The sequence below is a fragment of the Gadus macrocephalus genome, chromosome 22 (assembly GCF_031168955.1).
Source record: "Gadus macrocephalus chromosome 22, ASM3116895v1".
In the NCBI taxonomy this organism is placed as follows: Eukaryota; Metazoa; Chordata; class Actinopteri; order Gadiformes; family Gadidae; genus Gadus; species Gadus macrocephalus.
The window spans coordinates 8,275,589-8,298,454 of NC_082403.1; the positions used below are offsets into that span (position 1 = coordinate 8,275,589).

At 47.8% G+C, this 22,866-nt stretch overlaps 1 protein-coding gene across 1 annotated transcript in view; it reads right to left on the reverse strand.

The window, feature by feature from the left end:
* Positions 1-8,099: 8,099 nt before the first annotated feature.
* Positions 8,100-22,866, reverse strand: part of LOC132450768 (transcription factor Maf-like) — a 61,215-nt gene continuing 46,448 nt past the window's right edge. Inside the window, exon 3 of the mRNA XM_060042868.1 lies at positions 8,100-9,810. Coding sequence (XP_059898851.1) covers positions 9,385-9,810 — 426 coding nt within the window. The 3' untranslated portion in view covers positions 8,100-9,384. The remainder of the gene's footprint in view (positions 9,811-22,866) is intronic.

Sequence of the window (22,866 nt, forward strand, 5' to 3'; positions counted from 1 at the left end):
GGATGCCTCGAAATTTGCCATTTAAACCCCCCACCGGCAGCCTAAGCCCTCGATGATGACACGCAAATATGACAGGAGCACGCGACGGAACGGTGATCTGTTTAAATCCACGCTAAAGACCTGCCAGCCAACCGGGCCCTGCCGCATAATGCGCCTCCTTCCATCTCCCATTGTGTCCAACATGCGATATCAGCCAGCGGCCGAGCCTGCCAAATAAAGAGCGACGGCGCGGTGAGAGAATTTGCATAGGCCTCATGCCTCTGCTCTGGCTAAATAGGAAATGAATTAGGTGGGGCTACGTGAGGCGCTCTCTTTGCTGCAGGGTCTCAGCGGTCCGGGCAGGCTAGCCGCCTTGCCGCGGCTGATGCGGGATACACTGCGGCGATCAGCCCAGGTAGGACATCCGTCACCATAAAAAAGTAACACTCTGGAGGTTTCCACGACCTTCCCCCCCAAAAAACGTTCAGCTTTTCCTGGACTTCAATACACTGGCGGATGATGTGTTCATGAATTATTGGGGCACAGAAAAATGGGCAAAAGCAATTCCACTGTAGCAGTGATGGAGGCTGGGGTGGTGGTTCTCAAGTCCACTAGCATTCAACATGATGTGTTTCAGTGAACAATGGCCGCTAATGCAGAGATGACTGCTGCTTATCCACAATTGCAGCATTCCAACTAACAATTTTCACAAATATACTGCCTGTAACAGCTCGTGATTGTTGGTGTTTTAATGGTTAGACACATTTGCCTAAATACACAGAAAAGGACTATTATCAGATAATTACAGAGTGTGAATGTCGGAAGCGATTATCCAGTGACTTGTCACTATGGGTACTGCACTGTCTTTATAAACTGGAGTAAACTGATTGGTCCAATAAAGAAACGAAGAAATGCATACGAACCCAAATATACCTTACTGCGCTGGCGCACACACACACACAGACACACACTGATACACACACACACATATTAAAACAGGGGCACTCTGTTTGCCATTCAATGTAAACTGTTGGAGCAATTTAACGAAGCCCTGGCAGTCTTTTAATGGTCTGTCACAGTCTAACAGGTTTAGAGCGCTTACAATGGACCCCAGCACTAAGCCTGACAGCCCACGCCTAATTGTTCAGAACCCGTGTGTGTGTGTGTGTGTGTGTGTGTGTGTGTGTGTGTGTGTGTGTGTGTGTGTTTATGTCTACATTCACATGTGTCTATACGGTGTGCATCTGTGCACCGTGACTGAGGTCGTTGATGCTCATTATGATCAAAGATCCATTGTCAACGTGGTCAACAAGGACACACATGAACACGTACACACACACACACACCGGCAACGACACTCCCACACACACACACACACACCCTGCTGGCAGTCTGTGTGGCCCCCACAGCTGGGTGAGTAATACGAATGTTACGATGAATCACAGCACAGAAATATCGGTCTGTCAATCGAGACCATTGACTGAACTCAAGAAGACACTGTTGAAAAACCCCTTCTTCCAAATCCCCTTGTTTCATTCCCTCCTTTTCTTTTCTTTGCTTTCTGTGAACGATGAGATTCCTGTCAAGTCGAGGAAGCCTTCAGATAAACCGTCGACGGAGTTTAGCTGACGCGGTGCTAGACGGTGGAGCCGGAGACGGGACGCGCTGGAGAACCCCAGTGGCAGACAGCAGAGTACACACTCAGGGCTTTCAATGTATTCATGAAAACTGGAAAAGGAATCGATAGAACAAAAAATAACCAACAGATATGTTCGTCTCGGAACCACTTTGGCCGTTCCGAGACGTTTCCGCCGCCGCGGGGAGGAGACGGGAAGCGATGGTCGAAACGGGCTTTTACCGTGACGGCTATGGCCTGTTAGTCCTGTGACCTAGAACCCGCTTGACAATCTCCCTTTAATTAGGCCTTGAAGACACCGCTCCTTCCAACTGCCGTCCCGAGAGCTAAATTAATTACAGCCCCCCCCCCATCCACTCCCCACAACCCCCCCCCCCCCTCCCCTGAAAAAAACTGAGAAGAGAAAAAGTGGCGTTCCCGCTCAAGGCGCAGATGAATCATTGGCGTATTTGGGGAATGATAGGCGGTCCCGTCGGAGGGATCGGATGAAAGGGGGCCTAAAGAGACAGCACAATGTAAGCCAATGTAGTGTCACAACGTCTCCACAAAGCTCCCCGCTAATTGCCCTCCCTCGCCCTCCTCCTCAACCTTGCGTTTAGCAATTTCAACAGTGGAGCAGTTTTTTTTTTCAGGTTCTTTTTCTTTTTGAAGGATTAACATGAGAGTTCTGAGAGTTTTACATACACACACACACACACACACACACACACACACACGCACTAACACATTATCGCGTCCCCCATCACCTCATTAAGCTTCTCTTTCTATTTTCCCTATTCTATCTTTCTTCTTTCCTTCACTTCCTTTCACTCATCACCCTCCATCACTCTTTTTTTTGCAGCGGTCCCTCCATCCCAACTCGCTTCTCTTCTCCATATCAATCTCCCCTCTCTAGAAAATTTCACCATCGCTTTCCCCATCCATAACTCAAGGATGTGGGTGTGTGTGCGTGTGTGGGTGTGTTTGTGAGCATGTGTGTGTGTGTGTGTGTGTGTGTTTGGAAGTGTGTGTATTTCTGTGTGTGTGTGTGTGTGTGTGTGTGTGTGTGTGTGTGTGTGTGTGTGTGTGTGTGTGTGTGTGTGTGTGTGTGTGAGAGTTAATTCTCAGCGGCCCAGATGTCGCCCCTCCTGGGTGAGGCCCAGATGGTGGGATGGTTCAACCTGGCTGGCTGGCACAGACCCCCACAACCCCACGGGGGCCCCTGGGAGCGGCCCCGTCTCCCGCTGCCAGTGGGCCGGTCGTTCGCTGGGCTAAATGAGTGTGTCATCTGTCACGCCGCATACCAACGAGTGTTTGTGAGTTATGGTTGAGCTAATCACAAGGCAGAGGAAGGGGCCGGTCACCCTCTCCCCTCCCCCCCTCCCCCCCGGACACACAGCGAGAGGCTGATGATCAGGAGACGGGGCCGGGGCAAGCCACACCACCGCCATCTGATATCACAGGGTAGAGAGACATCAGGAGAGAGAGAGAGAGAGAGAGAGAGAGAGCGAGAACAAGAACGAGAGAGAGAACGAGAGAGAACGAGAGAGAACGAGAGAGAGAGAGACATAGAAAATGGGAGCGAGAGACCGGGAGTGAGAGGGCAAGAGAGAGAGAAAGAGAGCGTGAGTGAGAGCGAGAGAGAAAGAGAGAGAGTGAGTCAGAGAGACAAAGAGAGATAAGAGCATGACATAGAGGGAGACAAAGATGTGCAGGGAGAGGAAGAGAAAGAGATTAAGAAAGAAAGAAAGAAAGAAAGAAAGACAGACGAGAGAGAGGCGTACAATTGAGTATGTGTGAGGGGTACAGAGGGAAGATAAAGGCCTAATGGGGTGAGAGTGGGGGCGAGGGCAGACAGAGAACGAGAGAGCGAGAGATGTTATTGATAGATACTGATTGAGCATCATGTGACATTTGACTATGCGAATAGTGCTGTAATTAGACAATGGAGGTCTGGCTAAAGAGGGCATCACAGTGCTGCCTATAGATAACAGAGGAAATTGGTGCTAACAGATTTTTTCTTTCTTATCATTTTGTTATTGTGTCCTGCCATTACACACTCTCTCTCTCTCTCTCTCTCTCTCTCTCTCTCTCTCTCTCTCTCTCTCTCTCTCTCTCTCTCTCTCTCTCTCTCTCTCTCTCTACTCTCATCTCTCTCTCTCTCTCTCCTCTCTCTCTCTCCTCTCTCTCTCTCTCTCTCTCTCTCTCTCAGGCAGGATGTGACAGGAATCTCAAACGCCGTGTTCGTGACAGCGGGGCAGGCGGCCGCAAAAGTGTGTTCCCAAAATGGCCCACACACCCCCAACCGTCTAATGGAGGTACCCAGGGAACGGGAGGGGTTATGGGGTAAGGGCCACACCACCCAACCCTGTCCTGGAGAACAATGCTAACTGATGGGTTTCCAGTGAAGAGAGAAGTGGTGAGGGGGGGGCGATAAAGAGGAAAGGGGCATCCATGTGTGAAAAAGGAATAATCTAGGGGCTGGTGTGAGAGTAAGGTTAGCCATTGGAACCTCCTCCAATCTTCTATCGCCTCCCTGAGGGGATGTGTGTGTTTGTGTGAGGAGTGAGATCGTGGACAGGAGGGTTTAGGGGTGAAGGGGGGTTTACGTGTGCGTTTCATGCAGTGGAACAATGTCCCACCACAAAGCGGATGTCCAAAGCCACAATGCAGGCTCTAACACTTGAGTTTTAATCCATGAAACCCATCGGTATTACCAAAGGATAACCAGTCAGCGCGTTCTCTCTCTCTCTCTCTCCCTCCCTCCCTCCCTCCCCCTCCCCTCTCTCTCTCAAAAATCTAACAGAAACAAACAAGCACACCCACATACACACACCAACAGACCCACAAGCACACACTTACACACATTAAAACAGACACGTCGTTGAAACCGTTGGATTGCGTTCGTTTGACACGTGAATTCTTGAGTGTTGTTACAATGAATGGTTGAAAACCCCTGCAGGTCGTAAACCGGTAACCCATCCAAGATGTCCATGAGGCACGGGGAGGGAACGCAGCAGCCTGATTCCTAGGCACGCTCTCCGTGAGACGGTAAAAGGGAAGAGAGATCTCTGAGGGCTATGAGTAGTAGTAGGCTGAGGCAAGGAGAAGGTCCACGTGATTGTATCAACGCTGGGACACATCTGCTGGCGGTTACGCGCTGCAATCCAACAAATAGCCTAATAGTGTTAAACATGCAAATTTAAGGCTCACATGGCACGGTCTTAATGCTAAGGGCGCAATATATACCTGAGCCAAATGCAAAAAAGCGTGCATGGAAAGTAAATAATGTGTCTGGGAAAGAAAATATGTATATCATAAAAAAAACAATTATCTGAGAGCAATGAAAATGAAAATGAAATATTAGGGTAGAGGTATGACTGAAAAAACGAAGAGTATAATAAAACCAAATAAAATACCTTGAGCTTGACAACAGCCACTTCCATTAAATCACCACAACATAGTTAACGTCCCGGGAAAAGCCAACATATCCTCCTGCTGCCCGAGTGCGGTCTCGACCGACCCGTTCCTGGACAGGTGGATCCATAGCGTGAAGCTTAGTCACAGTTAAAGTTACAGCGATTTGATTTTCTTTGCTTTTTTGCTCTCAGCCCATGTGGTTGTAAGTAAGGAATCCAATAACACCATGTGCAATCATTAGCTTGTCAGCTTTTATTGCACACTAGTACCTTGAAGCCGGGCCTGTTTTCCCCTGGCTATTATCTCAACTGTTCGTTTAAAGGGCGTGAGGGGGTTGGGGGGTGGTGGTGGTGCGGGGGGGGGGGGAGTGGGGTTGGCTGACATGCAGGCACCCTGAGATTTAGCTCCCCACGCGACCCCTCTGTCAACACTCATCTTTGCGTTTCCTACATGGAAGGGATCCTTTGTCTTTCACTGTATCCCTGTATCTTGTTGTCGCTAAACGTTGGTTTACTGTATCAGTCTTTGTCTATTTGTGTATTTTTATTTTTCTGTTTTGCACTCAATTTATATATATATTTTTTTTTAACTCCATCTGAGTCCAATTATCAGTCAATTCAAATCGGACATCCTGCTTCCATCCACCGGCGCCTGCAGCACCCATCTTCCACACCACACGCAAACACATCACCACCAGCGATACACTGATATTAAAGTGCAAATGTATCCGCTTCCATTGTAATTACAGAACCACTGTAGGCTCGCTCTCTCTCTCTCTCTCTCTCTCTCTCTCTCTCTCTCTCTCTCTCTCTCTCTCTCTCTCTCTCTCTCTCTCTCTCTCTCTCTCTCTCTCTCTCTCTCTCTCTCTCTCTCTCTCTCTCTCTCTCTCTCTCTCTCTCTCTCTCTCTCTCTCTCTCTCTCTCTCTCTCTCTCCCTCCCTCCCCATGGATTTGGAAGGGGAGGGTGGGTCTGCTTCGCCCATCCCCTCCAGTGATCTTTATTTAATTGAGTTGCATGTCTGAGCTGTTCCTTGTTTTGCGAACGGCCCTCCCCGCTGCAATACATCAACGCCAGTCAACCGCCATGTTTTGGTGGTCAAACTGCTGGATCCTGCGAGTCGCGTGTGATTATCATGGCTGGCGTGTCACAAAACAACCTCCTTTGTATTCCTGGAAATATTCCATCTAAATGTCACACGGGCGCTACGCTACGGGGAAAATCACTGACATAGGGTGTCTCGTTATTATATGTTATATGATTGTTTATCAATTTGTCACGCCTTAGTTTTATTCTAAACAAATACATACATAAACAAATACACCAGAATATGAATTGGGGGGGGAGAGGGGCCTCAGGTAAACTTGACCGCAGCGGGGGTCTTTGAGATAAAGAGGCACGGGTCAGATAGGCTGTTCTGCCCTCATGTGTTAGTTTTAAATGGGAGGCTGGAAGGATGTTTTCCAGGGACAGACACCTCCAGGCAGCTCCTAACCTGTCTGCTCTGAAGCCTGTGTTTGTACCAGCTTCACAGGGAGGGCTGTGGGCTGGTGAAATTGCCCCTTCAGTGTGGACAAGCAGAGGGCAGCGGTGGCGGAAAATGTGTTGGCTTGGCCCGCAGTGCCAGAGTCGGGTTGGATTCCCACTCTCTCTGTGTTTCACCACGCTTCAAGGTATCTGCAGCTTTCCATCATAACCTCCAAAGACAGACAGCTTGGACAGTCTATGGAGTGTGTGTGTGTGTGTGTGTGTGTGTGTGTGTGTGTGTGTGTGTGTGTGTGTGTGTGTGTGTGTGTGTGTGTGTGTGTGTGTGTGCGTGCGTGCGTGCGTGATGTTATTAGATGGATGGATGACATACAGGCGGACAGGTGGATGGGGCGATGGACAGTAAATGGCAAAAAAGAAACGGCCGTTGCCGGGCACACTAAAGGTCAGCTGTACATATCACGGTGTGGCTTTCGGAGCGTTTGACGTCTCCCTCCTAACAGTGCCTTACTGATGCCTGACAGTAGATCGCCATGGCGGCATGTGGCTCCCCCAAGCCAAGAAGCACCCGTGCGGGCAGCCATGGCCTCGGTGATAGAGGAGGTGTTTTGAATTCCAAATCCAGGACGCTTTCACACAATGTTGTCTGCATCTCCAACGGTTAAATAACACTCCCATTGTGGTGTACTCCCATACTTTGTCGTATTATTAGTATGCTGTGTTCCTTTTCTGCCAAGGACATTGTGTCAGCCAATCTGTACAATTGATTAATTTTAAATATGTTTGAATGCCAAAGTAAGAACACACAGGTTTGCTTAGTCATCTTAAAATATAAAATAAAAACATATACATCCTCGCACAAGATATGCACTCCCTACCCTTTGTTTTATTGGCAAACGTAGGCTTTACCAAGTGAGTATGCCGCAGAGCGAGAATCGATTACAGTTAGTCAGCAAAAGGACCAGACGGTTGTCTCCACGCTGGGAAAGCTGCAGGGGGAAGTCCAGCCCAGGTCCGGCCCAACCCAGCCCAGTCTGGGTCAACAGCCTGGAAACACTCCTGACAGTTGTGATGCCTGCTGTGCTGGTGGCTGCTGCCGAGGCTGAAGACTGAGGTCCCCTAAGGACGGGGCTGTGAGGTAAGAGCAGGAACATGGTGTTCCAAACACACACCCAGAGAGAGAGAGAGAGAGAGCGAGAGCGAGAGCGAGAGCGAGAGAGAGAGAGAGAGAGAGAGACAGAGACAGAGACAGAGACAGAGACAGAGACAGAGACAGAGAGACAGAGACAGAGACAGAGAGAGAGAGAGAGAGACAGAGAGACAGAGAGACAGAGAGACAGAGAGAGAGAGAGAGAGAGAGAGAGAGAGAGACGCAGAGGAAAGCGAGACAGAGACAGAAGGAGGGGCTTGGAGAGAGCTGGAGAGGCAAAGAGAGGAGTTGTGTGTAAGAGACAGAGAGAGGTTTGGTGGGGGGCATGTGTGCGAGTGAGCGAGAGATAAAATGATGTATAGAGGGGGAGAGATAGGGAGAGAGGGAGGGAGAATGAGAATGCCAGCAGCCCTAGCCATAGGCCATGGTGTACGAAACTGTGTTGACCACGAAAGGAATGTTCCCTGTTTATGCTTCCTGTTGATAAACGGCGAACTGAACATAGCTCACAACAGCCCAGCTGCAACACAGATACTCTAAAGAGCTGTGGGTCTTTTTGGGTGAAAGTGACACTATGGCGACCAGTAGCAATTGTCCAATAAAGACACAGAAGGAGCCCCCTCTGTAAAATTGTTCTAGTGCAAGAAAAAAATAACACACAGAGAGAGACACACAGAGACACAACAGTGCAGGCAATCAAAAACTGATTAACTTTTTACGCGCTCCACACTTCCTGTGGTTTATTAAATGCGCCTCTCAGTGGCATGGGAATAGCATAAAAGCAAGTTTGTGTGCGTGCGTCGGGGAGTCAACGCGGAGGCAGAAAGGGGAGATTATCACATCTAAATCCAATTCAATTTCCGCACTCTTTGCATGCAAGCGCTCCGAACGGGCCTCCACGTGTTGATGGAAAATAGGCAACAATGTCATAATTGAGACTGAGACGCATATCCAATTTTTCTAATCTCAAAGAAATGGGTTGGATACAAACGCAGCAATTTCGTTGGACGAGAGGGAAAATAAGACGTAAGAGAGGAAATAAGGAGACGGGAAAGAAGAGAAATATTCCGAGACTGATTGTGATCCGTGAGAGCGGTGCTTTAAAAAAATAAATCCACAGAAAGATAACCTCTGCCTCCTCGCTACAGAACCAATCAGTGTCACTCTCCTCCACCTGATACGCCAATAAATGTCGAATCAAACAGATTGAGAAACGGCAATTAATTGCGAGGATAATGACAAGGAGAGACGTCCAAACCGTGGCGCTGCCTCAATCAAGCTTCTCCTCGTTGCCTCGTTACGCGGCTGCTCAGAAGCTAAATGAGATGCAGAGAAGAACCAGAGACGGAAAATGAGTGCTGAAAAAACTGGTGAAATGGACAAAGGAGGGAGGGAAAGAAAGTAGATAATGAGGGCTCGAAGGAAAAGAGAAGATTAAAGGCGCGCTGTCATTTAGTCACTCCTTGGCGGTTAAAGGAGGTGTAGGAGGAGATGGCCAGTAGGGATAAGAGAGGGAGGCTGCAGCAGCCAGCATATGCTAGGGAGGACAAAACAATAAAAGGGAGAAAGGGAGACGGAAAGACGGAGGGGAGGGAGACGCTTCAGATTCGTAGAGCAGCGAGGAGAGTGGACGAAGGCAACACCAGAATTATTGGCCGACAAGGTGGGCCCGCAAACAAAGAGAGAGAGACTGACATCGACGGTGAGAGGGAGAGAGAGAGCTCCAACTCCTGTACTGTTAAAGAAGGAGGGCGAGGGATGATTGACCGACATTAAAAAAAAAAAGGAAGGAGCAAAGGCGATACCAGAATGGTGGGTGTCCCCCGTCATTGCCTCCGCAGCAGTATACACCACTTACCGTTGGCTGCAGCGGGCAGTAGGTGTAGCCGGCATGAGTGGGCTGCTGGCCGTGGTGGTGGTGGTGGTGGGACGGGTGGGGGTGAGACGGGTAGTGGTGGTGAGGCGGGTAGTGGTGCAGGTCTGCTGCGGCAGCGCCACGGTGCTGGTGCTGGGGATGGTGGTGGGGGTGGTGGTAGGGTGAGCTCCCGCTCCAAGAGGGGCCCCCTCCACCTCCTCCTCCTCCTCCTCCTCCTCCTCCTTCACTGGCGGCCCACTGGGCGTCTGAGGCCTTGTGGTTGTGGTAACCTCTGACCCCTGCACTGGGCTGGGGGTGGGGGGGGGGGGGGGGGTAGATCGATAGGAGAGGTGAGAAGGAGGGCAGAGAGGAGAAGAGAAAAACAACCGAGGAATTAGGGTTGATAGTATGCTTGACGGGAGGACAAGAGTTCACCCATTACGATAATCATGATCTTAACTCCCCCCAGCTCTACCATGCCAGAACAGCCCCAAGAGGAGGAGGAAGAGGAGGAGGAAGAGGTGGAGGGTAATGGCTGTTGATCTAAGATCTTCGTACATACCAGAGATTCTAGGAGTTTCTCACCCTTTCCTCTGCCTTTCTTAAGCGTCATTCATTCTCGCCCCTCTCTCCCCTGCCTCTCCCCAGCCACCACCACCACCACCCCCACCACCACCAGAGCAGCAGATGTTGTGTAGCCCTTCTCAGTCACGGTCTGGATGTGTTCATGCTGGAAATGTGCTGATTGGTTTGATAAGATGCCTGGATTAACACGCTGGCAATGGCATTTCCCAGTCTGGCATGTTGTGTGTGTGTGTGTGTGTGCGTGTGTGCATATGCGTGTGTGTTTGTGTGTGTATAAATCAGAGGAAGAAATCTGCTGACAGGTCAGCTTATATAGCTCTGAGAATGGATGCTTGGGAGGCTATCGGTGCAACACACAGACAGAAGCACACAAACACACACACACACACAAAAAATGAATTATAAATAATGAATGAAATACCACACACAGACTTAGCATGTGGTTTGCTTGTTCTGCCTCTGCTGCAGCCTGGTTTGGTATCAACAATCACACTGGTTGCTTTACTTTCCAATTCAGGAACAGAGTTAAGTTACTACAAGATATTTCAGTGTTAATTGTCACACGTGATAAGAGGTCAACATCTTTGCTTTCGGTTTTCATGTACATATTTCTATCCCTCTCTATCAAACACATATCTGTCCTTTCTACCTATTGATCTCCAGACGGATATAAAAGAGCAATGGTGTGTCGATGTATTTCAATGGATTTGACGTGAAAATACCAGAAATAATAACAACTGTAATATCATTATAATTTACTTTAGTAAAACATGTGTGGAGCGACACAGGGTCACCTCCGATAAGCGTCGGCCATAGATCAACGGCGAGCATTTCAAAGTGCACTTCTCATTCCTGTGTTGGATTTCCAGCTGAGCAAGAGGCCGCTTGGCACAGGTGAAGTCAGGAGGGGGCTTGGGGGGGCGGCCGCACACAGCTTTGATTAGAACATTCTATTCTGGTGCTCTTCATCACACATAGCCACGGGGGGAAGTGGGTGAAGATGTGGGCCAGAGTTCAGCGGAGTAAACGCTATAGAAAATGACGGCTTTATAGCCTTCATGTTGTGGTTAATATAAAGCAGGTGAGGGGCGATCCCCCCAAAGTAAGATGAATGCGTTCATATGGACCCACCGCCACAGCACAGGGGGAGGAAGGCCATCTGGCACGTGCACACACACTCACATATATATATATGAACAAACACACACACTCGCAGACATATAGTTATGATTCATCAATATATATGCAGCGTTCAGAGGCGGGCAGAGTATAGCTTAAGTATTAACTACTTGATTTGTGAGTATACTGGTCAAGATAGTTGTAATTTGACTTACGTCTTCTCAAGTAATAATTTGTGATGTTGTTGCTCATCTCCTTCTTGCAACAAAAAGTCACTCAAACAGTCAAACCCCTCCAGTAGACAACAGAAAGATGTTGCTGGGCTCACGGGACACCTCATGATCGAGATGGAGCGTTTGTCCACTCAGATGGCCCACCGTCGCCATTATCTGGACACGTTGCTGCTGAACATTCCTCACACCCACACGCCAAACCGGACCCTGAGGTTCTGGGACAGTGACAACTGCAACCTCAGAAGTGTACCAATGCATCGCGGCTACAGAGTAAGACTAAGGTCTTCTCAGGAAATGTTGAAAAACTGATGCCTAGCTTCCAATTCTGAAAATACCTGGATGATTACCCTGCATCGCTGACTCCTTCTCTTCTTCTATGGTTGGATCCGACGGCCAGGGCCAGACGTATTTCTTCTTTGAAGGAGGAAATAGGTGAAATAACCTCTTCATCCCGTCATTGCACTCAGTGATCAATGGCTTTCCCCCACATCCATCTGGAGCACCTGGACCAATGGGAGCCCCACTGATACAGCTTCACTCGGGTCCCCTCTGCTCCATGATGGAAGCAGGACGGCGGACAAAAGGGCAGAAACCTAGGCAATCAACATGCATGTGGTTCGAAAACACCATCACATCGTCGCCAGGTGCTGCTGATCTCCCATCTGTCTCCCCGCCTTTCATATGGCTGTAGAAAGTTTGTGGCTCGAAAAATAAGAAAAAAGGGCCAGGCTTCTCTCTGCACTTACTAATATTGTAATTAATTGCATCACGTGGATCAAACCATTTCCGGTATATCTCAGCACTCAGCTCACCTCCTGCTGCACCCATGGCTCTGGTGTTTCTCACGTTGCTCGAATTAGATTCATTTATTGGTGTCTTCGCTTGATTATGCGAATAACACCACCAGATACATGTCACGTATAATTTATATTAAATAACTTTCTCCTCCCTGCAAGGGTAGGTAGCTGTACTGCTTTGAGTTTAGAAACCGCAAGCCAATTAATTTCAAATAATGTCACATTTTGCTCTCATCTCCAGAGCGAGACATATAATACCTGGAAGATTAGCTCTGTCAGCCTCCCTTCACCGGCAAGGACTGCTGTTTAAATCAGTAGTGCAAGGGTTGGCGCGAAGCACTCGTATGCTCCCAAATCTGAAGTATCTGGATTTGCAGATGATATCGCCACACCGACTCTCGGTGAACTCAGATTTGGTTGACATTTTGTCGGCATTTAGATTATAACTCTGTAGCTCTGTCTGTCCAGCTTACTCTCCCAAAAACTTTATTCAAAATAAATCCAATACACAGAGCAATAACAGAGCCGTAAAAGCACACCATGAAAATACTTTTTCAGTACATTTTAACATTGCCACTCTAACTAACTACACTCAGTATTCACATATTTCTGAGATTTGAATAGCTGTATGTTTAAACGGCTGAGTGCTAAGGAGACCCCAGCATGCGACTCCCAGCAATGTTCTGAGATATATCAGCACATGATGTTCTCACTCTCTTTATTTGATCAAAATAGTTTAAATTGTCAAGGTTGAAGAGTTAAGAAACAGCTGATTTTCGGTTTGTGATTCATTTCAAAGCTCAAACGATTTTAGAGAGCTCAAATTATTTCAGACGATGAACCTTATAGTTTAAATAGTTTCAGACGCACATTCATTTTAACCGAGTAAGGCATGTAAGGTCTTTTAACACTCGACTGCTTCAAAACTATACCACGGTCCTTCATCTCCTCAGCACATCACATATCCTAATCCTTTATCCTTCTTCCCAAGTGATACGGTTACCTCTAACACTCGAAACACACTAGTCGAGATAACAGAGGATTTCTATTGTCCTCTTTCCATGCGTTGAATCAGAACACACTAACCCCTTGGCTCCAGCCATGGAGTGACATTATGGAGAGGCATTCTCAGACTATCATTCAGCGGCTCTAAAAGCCAGAACAGGAAGAGCAGCTCGGAGTGCTACATTAATCGGCATGGCTGCAGCCTACAACACTCTCTAAGTGCTGCCCCCGCGAGCACAGAGACAATATTCAATGGCCCCATAAGTGAGGGCCATCCAGGCAGGCCTGGAGTAGAGGCATAGCTCAAGTGGCTGCGGCACTGTTTTGTTTGTGTGGAGAACTGTTGGTGGTGGTGGTGAGGAAAAGGTTGGATGTGTTTCACATGGGCTCCATACGTCTACTAATTGTACTTGAAAAGGGTGTCACCAGTTATTTTCAGCCTGCATATCTCAGGGGCCGGGCCCCCTTGTTTTATCAGGAGCCCGTCGAGCGAGCGTCTTGGCAATCCCGCGATGGAATGCACGATTGGTCCCCGGACCGGGATTCATGTCACAGGCTTTCAGCAGCTCGTCAGAGACTCCCAGCCCGCTGCATATTTCTCCATTTTGTGTAAGGCTTAGGCTTGGCTCCGGTAACCCTGGCTCCCACTTCCTCTGAAGGCCATGTCATACATGCAGACAAACAGATGTGCATCGGCTGGGTGTCTGCATGCATGCATGATAGATGTCTGTTGTGTTTGCCCGCGCGCGCGCGTGCGTGCGTGTGTATGCTTATATAGTACGATAATGGGGAGGGTGAGTTAGTAAAGTATATGATTTACCATAAATGTGGCCGATAAATGCCATCAATTGAGGCAAAATAGTTGTATCCATTTCATATTGCATCATGTTGTGTGTGTGTGTGTGTGTGTGTGTGTGTGTGTGTGTGTGTGTGTGTGTGTGTGTGTGTGTGTGTGTGTGTGTGTGTGTGTGTGTGTGTGTGTGTGTGTGTGTGTGTGTGTGTGTGTGTGTGTGTGAGAGTGAGAGAGAGAGAGATTGATTTATTCAAAGATAAACAAACCAACACATTTTGAGGTTTGTAGTGAGCCATTGAAACCCCATCTGTTTAAATCCAACAAGCCCTGCTCGGATGCATATAAAAGACACATTTCCAAGTCCTATAGGTCACATTTTGTAAATCAGTATTCTGAGTTTGCCTAGAATCAGAACACACAGAGGGATGGACAGCTGATGCAAGATATTCATCCTAAACTAAACATCAAAGCATACTGCAAGTACACCAGCATTGTGGGCTGTTTGGCGCATTCTGTTAAACGCACTATGGTTTCACTAAAATGGCTGACATAGGGCATTAAGTTTCACCTTTACTGTGTAAAAAGAACAGGGAGGGTTGACACTCCCTCGGTAAGCAGTGTTGAAACCTGAACGAATGGTGTCTCTGGAGTCCATTTGTCAAAAGTGGTTCCCCCTCCTTCTCCTGCTCCTTTACCTGCCATTACCGAATGGAGATCTCCCATGTGTCCTGCTACTCATGCAGACACCGTTTCTCCGAGTTATGCACAGTATTGGCACTGGCCCAGCTTGCGTTTTTTAAAACTACAGGTTACGATATTTTCCCACTGGGAGATGTCAGGAACCAAAGCAGGTCTTTAAATAAAAATGGAGAGCACCTGCTGAAAGCACTGCAGTTACAATGCACATTTCCCAACACACTCAGCTTATAATTCTGCCCCATAATGGCGGCCACGGTCAATGGACTCGCTGTGTCCTTGAAGGTGGAACTGGAAAGGATTGTATTACCCCCAGTTCTCCATTTCATTATCAGAAGAAAAGAGACGAGGGACTACCCTATAATTCATTTCTCCTGTATGTGCTACGACTTCAAGAGCTTTCTGGAATCCACCCACATGATTCACCCCCACGGCGTCGCATTTATGGAATAACACGGCCCATCGGAATGATTCTCCACTTAACAGGAAAAATATTTCTACCGTGAAATCTCACAACTCTGATAGAATGGAAACAACTTCACCACGGTAAAGTGGTGTGCAAGCCGTGTTCATCGTATAGCTCCGGCTATTGGAAGCTGTTGGTTTTCCTGAAGGCGGCTTGGATGGGATACACTTCTTCACAGCTCACTGTGAAATCAGCCATTATACTCGGTTATATTTCCAAATGTGAACGCTTCTCTTTTTTTCTTCTTTTCTATACGTCATCCGATCGTTTCTATATGCAGTAAAGTGTACAGTGTATAAAAAGGCTCCCGTCATTGTATCAAATGTTATTTTCACGCTGTATTTAATATTACTCTAATAATATTACTTTAATATTATATATATTTTATTAGTGTTTATGGTTTTGTTTTGACGGCCATGAGCAGATGCGACCAGCGTTCCACATGCCTTGCCACGACTAACAAACATTCCCAACACAGTTTGCCAGTGATTAGATAAATAAGATTGAAAAGTTTCAACAGTGATCCAGGCTTTAACTGTCCTCGACAACTCCCTGCACTCATTCAATGTTTCAAGGCAGCAAAGCGTAGTTTGCTCTAGATCTTTGTAGTTGTTCCATAACCCATGCTGGGTTTAAGGTTACTTAAACCAAGGTTATTGCAATGTGGGGCTTTATGACATTGGGTCTACAACAATAGTTGCATCATTAATGGCTATGCAAGTAGCCGTGAAAAGAAGGTCATGCTTGAACACTGTGGCCCAATGAGGAAAAGACGGAAGGCATGGGATGGCATGGCATAACTGTAACAAGGGCTGCCACACTCCACCTAGGTTACCTTGTCGGGGCTCCTCCAGACAAAGAACGCAGGCTGGTGGTGTCGAAAGCAGGTTCATTTTAGAAGTTTGTGGTTAACGATCCATGGCGCTGGTGTTCCATGTCGCCATGCAGGAGATCTCTCCCTGAGTGTGTGCGTTATTGGCTGGCTTAACCTGGGCACAAAAGGTGTGCAGCCTTCTTGAAAACGTTGTACGGTAACGCTTAATATAATACACACAGGTGTTGCGTCTCAACATGATTGACGATTGTTGTTTGCTGTAATCAAGAGGAAGTTGTACTGGCCTGCGTTTGAACTCTGTGGAGCCCAACTATGTGAGTGGGACAGATAAGCTCAAATTTGCTCAAAGTTGTACATTCTGTCCTGATGCCAAGACCTATCACACACACTTACCCAATGCTGCAAATAATGGAAAATAGTTTGGATTGGAATGTAATTTCTTCTGGGATATACGTTCAGAATTACTCCCTGAAGGAGATTTAATGGTGTAGTGACCCACTTCTGTAAAAGAATAACTGCAGTCTTACTCATGCATTAAGCCCCCCAAAAAAGGATGTATTTCCTGGGACATGCCACACTGGGTATCTTCTGGGAAGCCCAAACACCTGAGTGTTTTCTTTCCGGAGGCCCTGAAGCCTCACAACTAGATCCGGATGCATTGGCAGTACTTCAGTGCGGAATCCATCTCCTTTGCCCACAGATCCAGACAGATATGTCCATGTTTCCCGTCTGCCTTTTTAGTGGCCTTATTTAAATGCGGACCCTGGCCAAACAGCGAAGATTGATGCAAGCACAGTTCCTCAAGCACCTATATCCTTGTCTGCTCCTTAAGCACCTATAGCCTTGTCCGCTGGCGACATCGTCATTGCATCCACATTTATTTCACGGTTACACAAACCCCCGCCCCCACCCATAGACTGAATATAAATGGAGTTATATCTTTTTTTTTTTTTTTTTACGGTGGCATAACTCAAAAGCACAGAGTGAGTAAATAAGTGAGCTCCGGAGCACTTTCCTTAGGGCACAAAAATGAACGGTTTGAGCCTGAGGCTTTCCGACACGCAGATAACAAAAAAGTCATCCCAGGTGGCATTAGGCAGGGGATATTGTCTTCTGGAGGGCCTGGCACGCCTGGTTGCTCTGCCTCCCCCTACTATGAAAGAGATGCAGCCTTCTCCGGGCTCCTCGGATGTCTGACTTCCTGGAAGCTGTGTTGCGTGAAATGGCCTCCCCTCGCTGCAGCCAGTGCCTCTCTGTGGCGGCTGTATCCTGGTCACCTCACACGGGTCCTCTTAATGACAACCGACTGAGCCGCTCTCTGAACTTTAGCTCCTGTCAACGACGGCTACAGCGGAACCCAAACAGTCCTGTCCAAAGCCGTGGAGCTGGGGGCCAACACTGGGTTCCACTTCACATGGGGCTCGATAGGTTAGCAGCTACTTTTCCGTTACCATCTCGTCTGACCCCATACACTGGGAATCAGGGACTAGGGTTAGGTGTTACCAAGGCAAGGAAGTTGGTCAGGTTAAGCGCAGAGAGAGAGAGAGAGAGAGAGAGAGAGAGAGAGAGAGAGAGAGAGAGAGAGAGAGAGAGAGAGAGAGAGAGAGAGAGAGAGAGAGAGAGAGAGAGAGAGAGAGAGAGAGAGAGAGAGAGAGAGAGAGAGAGAGAGAGAGAGAGAACCATGGCAACCTTGTCAGCAGGTGGTCATGCTGGGGCAGGGGGCATTTTTCATGAGGCTGGCAGACAGCAACTCAAACAGGCAGCACAGTGAGCTGGACTCAGGGAAGGGGTGGGGGGGCTGACAATTTCAAACCCTGGTTGCATACCATGAATATCATCCCCCGCATCCTGCTACCATGACCTCTGCATGGCTGGGGAATCTCTGCTGACCACACTCGCCGTGCACGCACACAGGTGACCTTATCTCCATCGGCAGCACATTCTCTGCTCCCCGGGGATGAAGGGGCGAGAGAGAGAGAGAGAGGAGACACGGTGTGCATCCATCCACGAGTCATGCATGGCTGTTGCGAGGTGCCCTGGTGTTGGAGACCCCTGCTGCTTATGCAGCATATCCCCTGCCTAAAACCAGCCCTCGTACCACACTTTGTGAACACTGTTGTGATACCCTGTGCCGGGGAAGACAGAAAGCAGGTGTGCGTTGACCCCTAAAGGGTCTCCGAAGAACGCCGTAAACACACGAGTTCCCACTCAGACCTGTGCGTCTGTGAGCCGTCTCTCTAAATATTTGACTTAGCCTTGACACATGCGCTGCGATCCAGCCTGGGGCCCCGGCCCCCTTGGAGAGGTGCCTGGGCGCCAGGGGCCGCACACATTTACAGTGGGCTCCCCTGGGAACACAACGGTGGTAGCAGTGGCGTTAGTGGCGGTGGTGCTAGCAGCAGTGACTCACTGACATGCTCCACATTGTCTAGCCTTTTGATCACAAGGCTGCTCTCATTGAGGAAAACTGATACCCGCACGCCCACCAAACCCCCCTCATTCCCTTTCGCCATCGCATTTTGTGATGGTCCTGCGTTTGTGCCGTTTTAAAACACTGGTGAGATCGGTGTCAGTGTCAGGTGTTAGGCGTCTGGCTAAGGGATCCTGATCATGCGGTTCTACGGCATCTTCCACGTTTAATGTCAGCATATATGTAAAACGCTCCCAATAGAGCAGAAGCAGTTGACATTTAGAACTGAAACCTGGTACCACACACACACAAACAAACACACACGCAGACACACACATCAACCTTCACAAACTCCCAAGGATAAACAGACGAAATGCCTTCAGAAGATTACATGCACGCACACACACACACACACACACACACGCACGCACACACGCACGCACAAACGCACGCACACAGACACAGACAGATGCGCACACGCACACGCACACACAGAATGACAAAATCCGAAAATTCAATTGATGGCCGCAGAGAGGGTAGAATGGGATGTGCCCCAAGCAGAAGACCTAGATATAGCGGGAGCAGGCTGGAGAGGCAGGAGCCAGGAGGTAATGTGCTATACTTTAACCTGTAGACAGTACTATGGAGCCCTGGGCAGTGTGTAGGACACCCTCATAACGTCCACCGCCACTGAGCTATGATTACAGCCCTTTACCCACCGCAGGGCCGCAGCTCTGATTCCTAGCTTGGCAAGCCACCCCGGCATCTCAGTCCTCTCCGAGATATGGCTTTAATACACTGCACTTCTCCGCTCTCGGTAGGAGAGCCTATGTCTAGCCCCGTCGCTAACACTCCCTCTCTCTGCCGCTAACTCTGTCTCTTTTTTCTGTAATTCGTTTTCTGTCTCCCAGGCTGAAATATCCTCCTTGATCTCTCCCGCTGTCTCCCTTTCTCCCTCCGTCGCACTAACTATGTCATTTTGGACTATTTCTGCCTGTATTTATAACAACTCATTCTCGCGCTCCTGTCTTGGCATTGTTTCCTATATTTCAGCCTGTTCAGAAAATTTTTTGCAGATGTAATGTACATTACAATAAACTGCCTCACACAGCGCCTTAATATTAAGAAATCATACCATATTATAAATACAGATAAAATACACACGTACGCCTAAACTTATGTCTTGTTTTTACCGTAAGGTCAATATTCCTTCATATCACGTTTTATTTTTTATCCTTCACTCCATTTCTATTAGAATCTCTTTGAGCTATAGCTATTCCAGGGCATATCGGGGTGTGATTGTGTGTGGATTTGTGTGTGTGTACATTTGTGTGTGTCCACCTTGCCAATGATAGCCTGAGGCATCACGGGTGAGAAGGGTGAATCCCACTTTATGTGCGCACACACACAAAGCATGTAAACTACGAACGGTCGATGATTGAAGTAACAAAACAATATGCTCCATTGTTCAAGGCCCTGTTGAATTATTGATTAATTTAAAGGATTGCAATTCGCCAAATGTCTCATTTAATATAATGAGCATTGGGTGACGAAAACACAGAGCCCTTTGTTACCCTTATGATAACCTCCCTTAACATACGCACTGCTGGTTTACCACAAATCTTTGTTTCTAGCTCAAAGCATCGCCGCGAGGAGTTGTCGACACATAAGTCTTTACAGCCCACCGCCGAGCAAATGGTGGAGAGGACAAACTGGGTGAGGGATGAGAGCAGAGGAGCGTGGCTTTGAGGCGATGTAGAGACAGCCCCATGGGACCTCCTCTGTCACAGAACACTAAGGTGCGTGCGAGTGTGCATGCGTGCGTGTGTGTGCATGTGTGTGCGTGTGCGTGTGCGTGTGTGTGTGGAAGAGAAGGACAGAAACAGATAAGAAAGGAAAGAGAAGTGAAAGTGGAAGAAAAAAACTAACAAAGAACGGAAAAAAACAAACAAACAAAAACAAATACACACGAAACAAAGAAAGTAAAGTAAAGTAGAAAACCAAAAGAAAAATGGACAGATGAATCCGCGCTCTCCTCTTCATTCATGACTCGGTTCATGGTTCGGTCAGGTCTCATAAATCCTGCTAATGAGTGGACCATGTTACCGCCCAGCAGCTCAGTGGCAAAAGGTGCATTCAGGAGGGCCCGAGTTCTCCTTGCTCTCCCTCCTGCAGTGTCCTTGGACGCGGGTTGTCTCCAGATGGACTCTATAGCTGCTGCAGCACCTCTCTGGGTGACGTGTACCCCAGCTGCCTACTGCAGCTATTTCTGGGCTCCGTGCCCCCAACAACCTCTAAGAAAACACATACCACCTTCAAACCAGTACAGATGTTTAAGCCGCGCATCTGTTCGTGGGAGACGCATGGCGGTGGAGGAATTAATCTGAAGACGTGTGTTTCAGAACTCAAGCAAAGCGTGGGATGATCCACTTTGAATTGTAAATCAGTAACTTATAGAGGTGGCCCTTAGCAGCTGTACTGGTAAATATACAAATGTAAAATAATAAGGTCATGTGAAGTGGTGCAGTGTAACAGGGCTGGCATCGATGGCATCGAAAGACGAAGGAAAGAGAAAAGACATTTTCAATACTTGAATGTAGAAATGGAGCAAAACCAATGAGCAAACCTTGGCACCGTTGGAATGGACCGGGTAAATACAGGAAATATCTCTTGAATGAATATGACAAAAAAAATAAACACAATGATTGATTTGTTTAGTATGGTATTTCCAAACTGTTATCAACTGTGTTATATTCACTTCAACAGAATCAACCCAAAAATTGGAATCCACATTTGAGCATGACCAGAGCTCATTTATTTCCCATCCTAAAATACCAAAATCAACACCATTCAACCATCCTAAAATATACACATTCCATCAGTATTCAGAAACCTCAGAGGATCTTTTTTACTTTTTGCGCAATAACTCCGCTCTTCTTCGTTCCCCTACCATGTGATGTTTCCTTTGCGTTGTCTTCTCCGTCAGCTCCCAATGGAGGCTGGAAATAAGGAATGAAGACAAGGGCACCGAAAGAATAACAAACCCAGTCCCGACCCAGGCAGGGGAATACCGCAGTCCTCCAATAACAACACTTCTTGATAAAAGTCTATTTTCTCTGCACCCTATCTCCACATGATGTGATCATTCCGCACCCCCCCCCACCCCCCACTCCAAATTCAATAGTCTCTCTCCTGCACTTGGAGGAAAACTATATAGTTTCGAGATGAGCACACAGTTCCCCCCCCCCCCCCCTTATGAGGATTGAGGGACATAGTGCTTGGAGTAGACATCACGTCAGAGACAAAGCATAGCCTCACCTTTGGATCTCCAATGAAGCAGAGAGGATCTGCTTACACCCGTTGAGTAACAGAGGCTTGAGAGTCGGTCCTTGTCCGTGTGAGGCCAGAATCATTGCAAAGTTCCTCTATTGTTAAACATGAAACACAACTCCTTTTTTCGGCATTGCTTGAAAGGGCATCAGGTGAGCTCTGCCTTGAAGGTGTTTGTTCACTACCCCAAGAAAAAATAAGAAGCTAACAATATGAATTGTTGGTTATTTTTATTTTAATCATCGCAACACGGAGAAAAGCCAGATTTTCGTTTCATTATTCTATCATGCGAAACCCTTAAAGCATCAATCAAGGTCAACTATAGATAGAAATGAAAGAAAAACTGTGCGATGATTGAGTATCCTCCATAGGGATGTATAGGGGCTACTTTGAGTTAGTTCTAGGAGTTTGATTCCCTAGAGGACACACAGACATTGTTGTGTAGACAGGCACGTTGTGTAAAATGTGATTCCAGAAGCCCCCTAACCTCGTCTCCCACTCACTGGTACGCGCTCACTCAATATCTCTCAATCTGAGAGAGACAGCTTGTGAAAAGCTGCACAAGAGAGAGAGAGAGAGAGAGAGAGAGAGAGAGAGAGAGAGAGAGAGAGAGAGAGAGAGAGAGAGAGAGAGAGAGAGAGAGAGAGAGAGAGAGAGAGAGAGAGAGAGAGAGAGAGAGAGAGAGAGAGAGAGAGAGAGAGAGAGAGAGAGAGAGAGAGAGAGAGAGAGAGAGACTCTGCAGCCCATAGGAGCAGAGCAGGGTGAACATGTAGAGTCATGAACACATTCCTGCCCCTTGCTGGACCGCTGACACAGTGACACAGGAACAATAGCCCTGGTTCTTCCCCCTGGAGAACCCTAGAGAGCTATAGCGTACCTACGCTGTGTGGAGCACAATGCGGTGTTATATAAATGTGTCGACTGCTGGCCGGTGCGATGCTCTCTATTGCCCTTCAATGCTGTTTTTCTCTCGCACACGGCTGAACTATTGCTATTCTACTTTTTGTTCCCATGGGGCCTTTCTTACAGGAGTGAAGTCGACTCCATGGGGTGCAGCCTATGGACCGGGGTATATTGAACGGATGGGTTTGATACA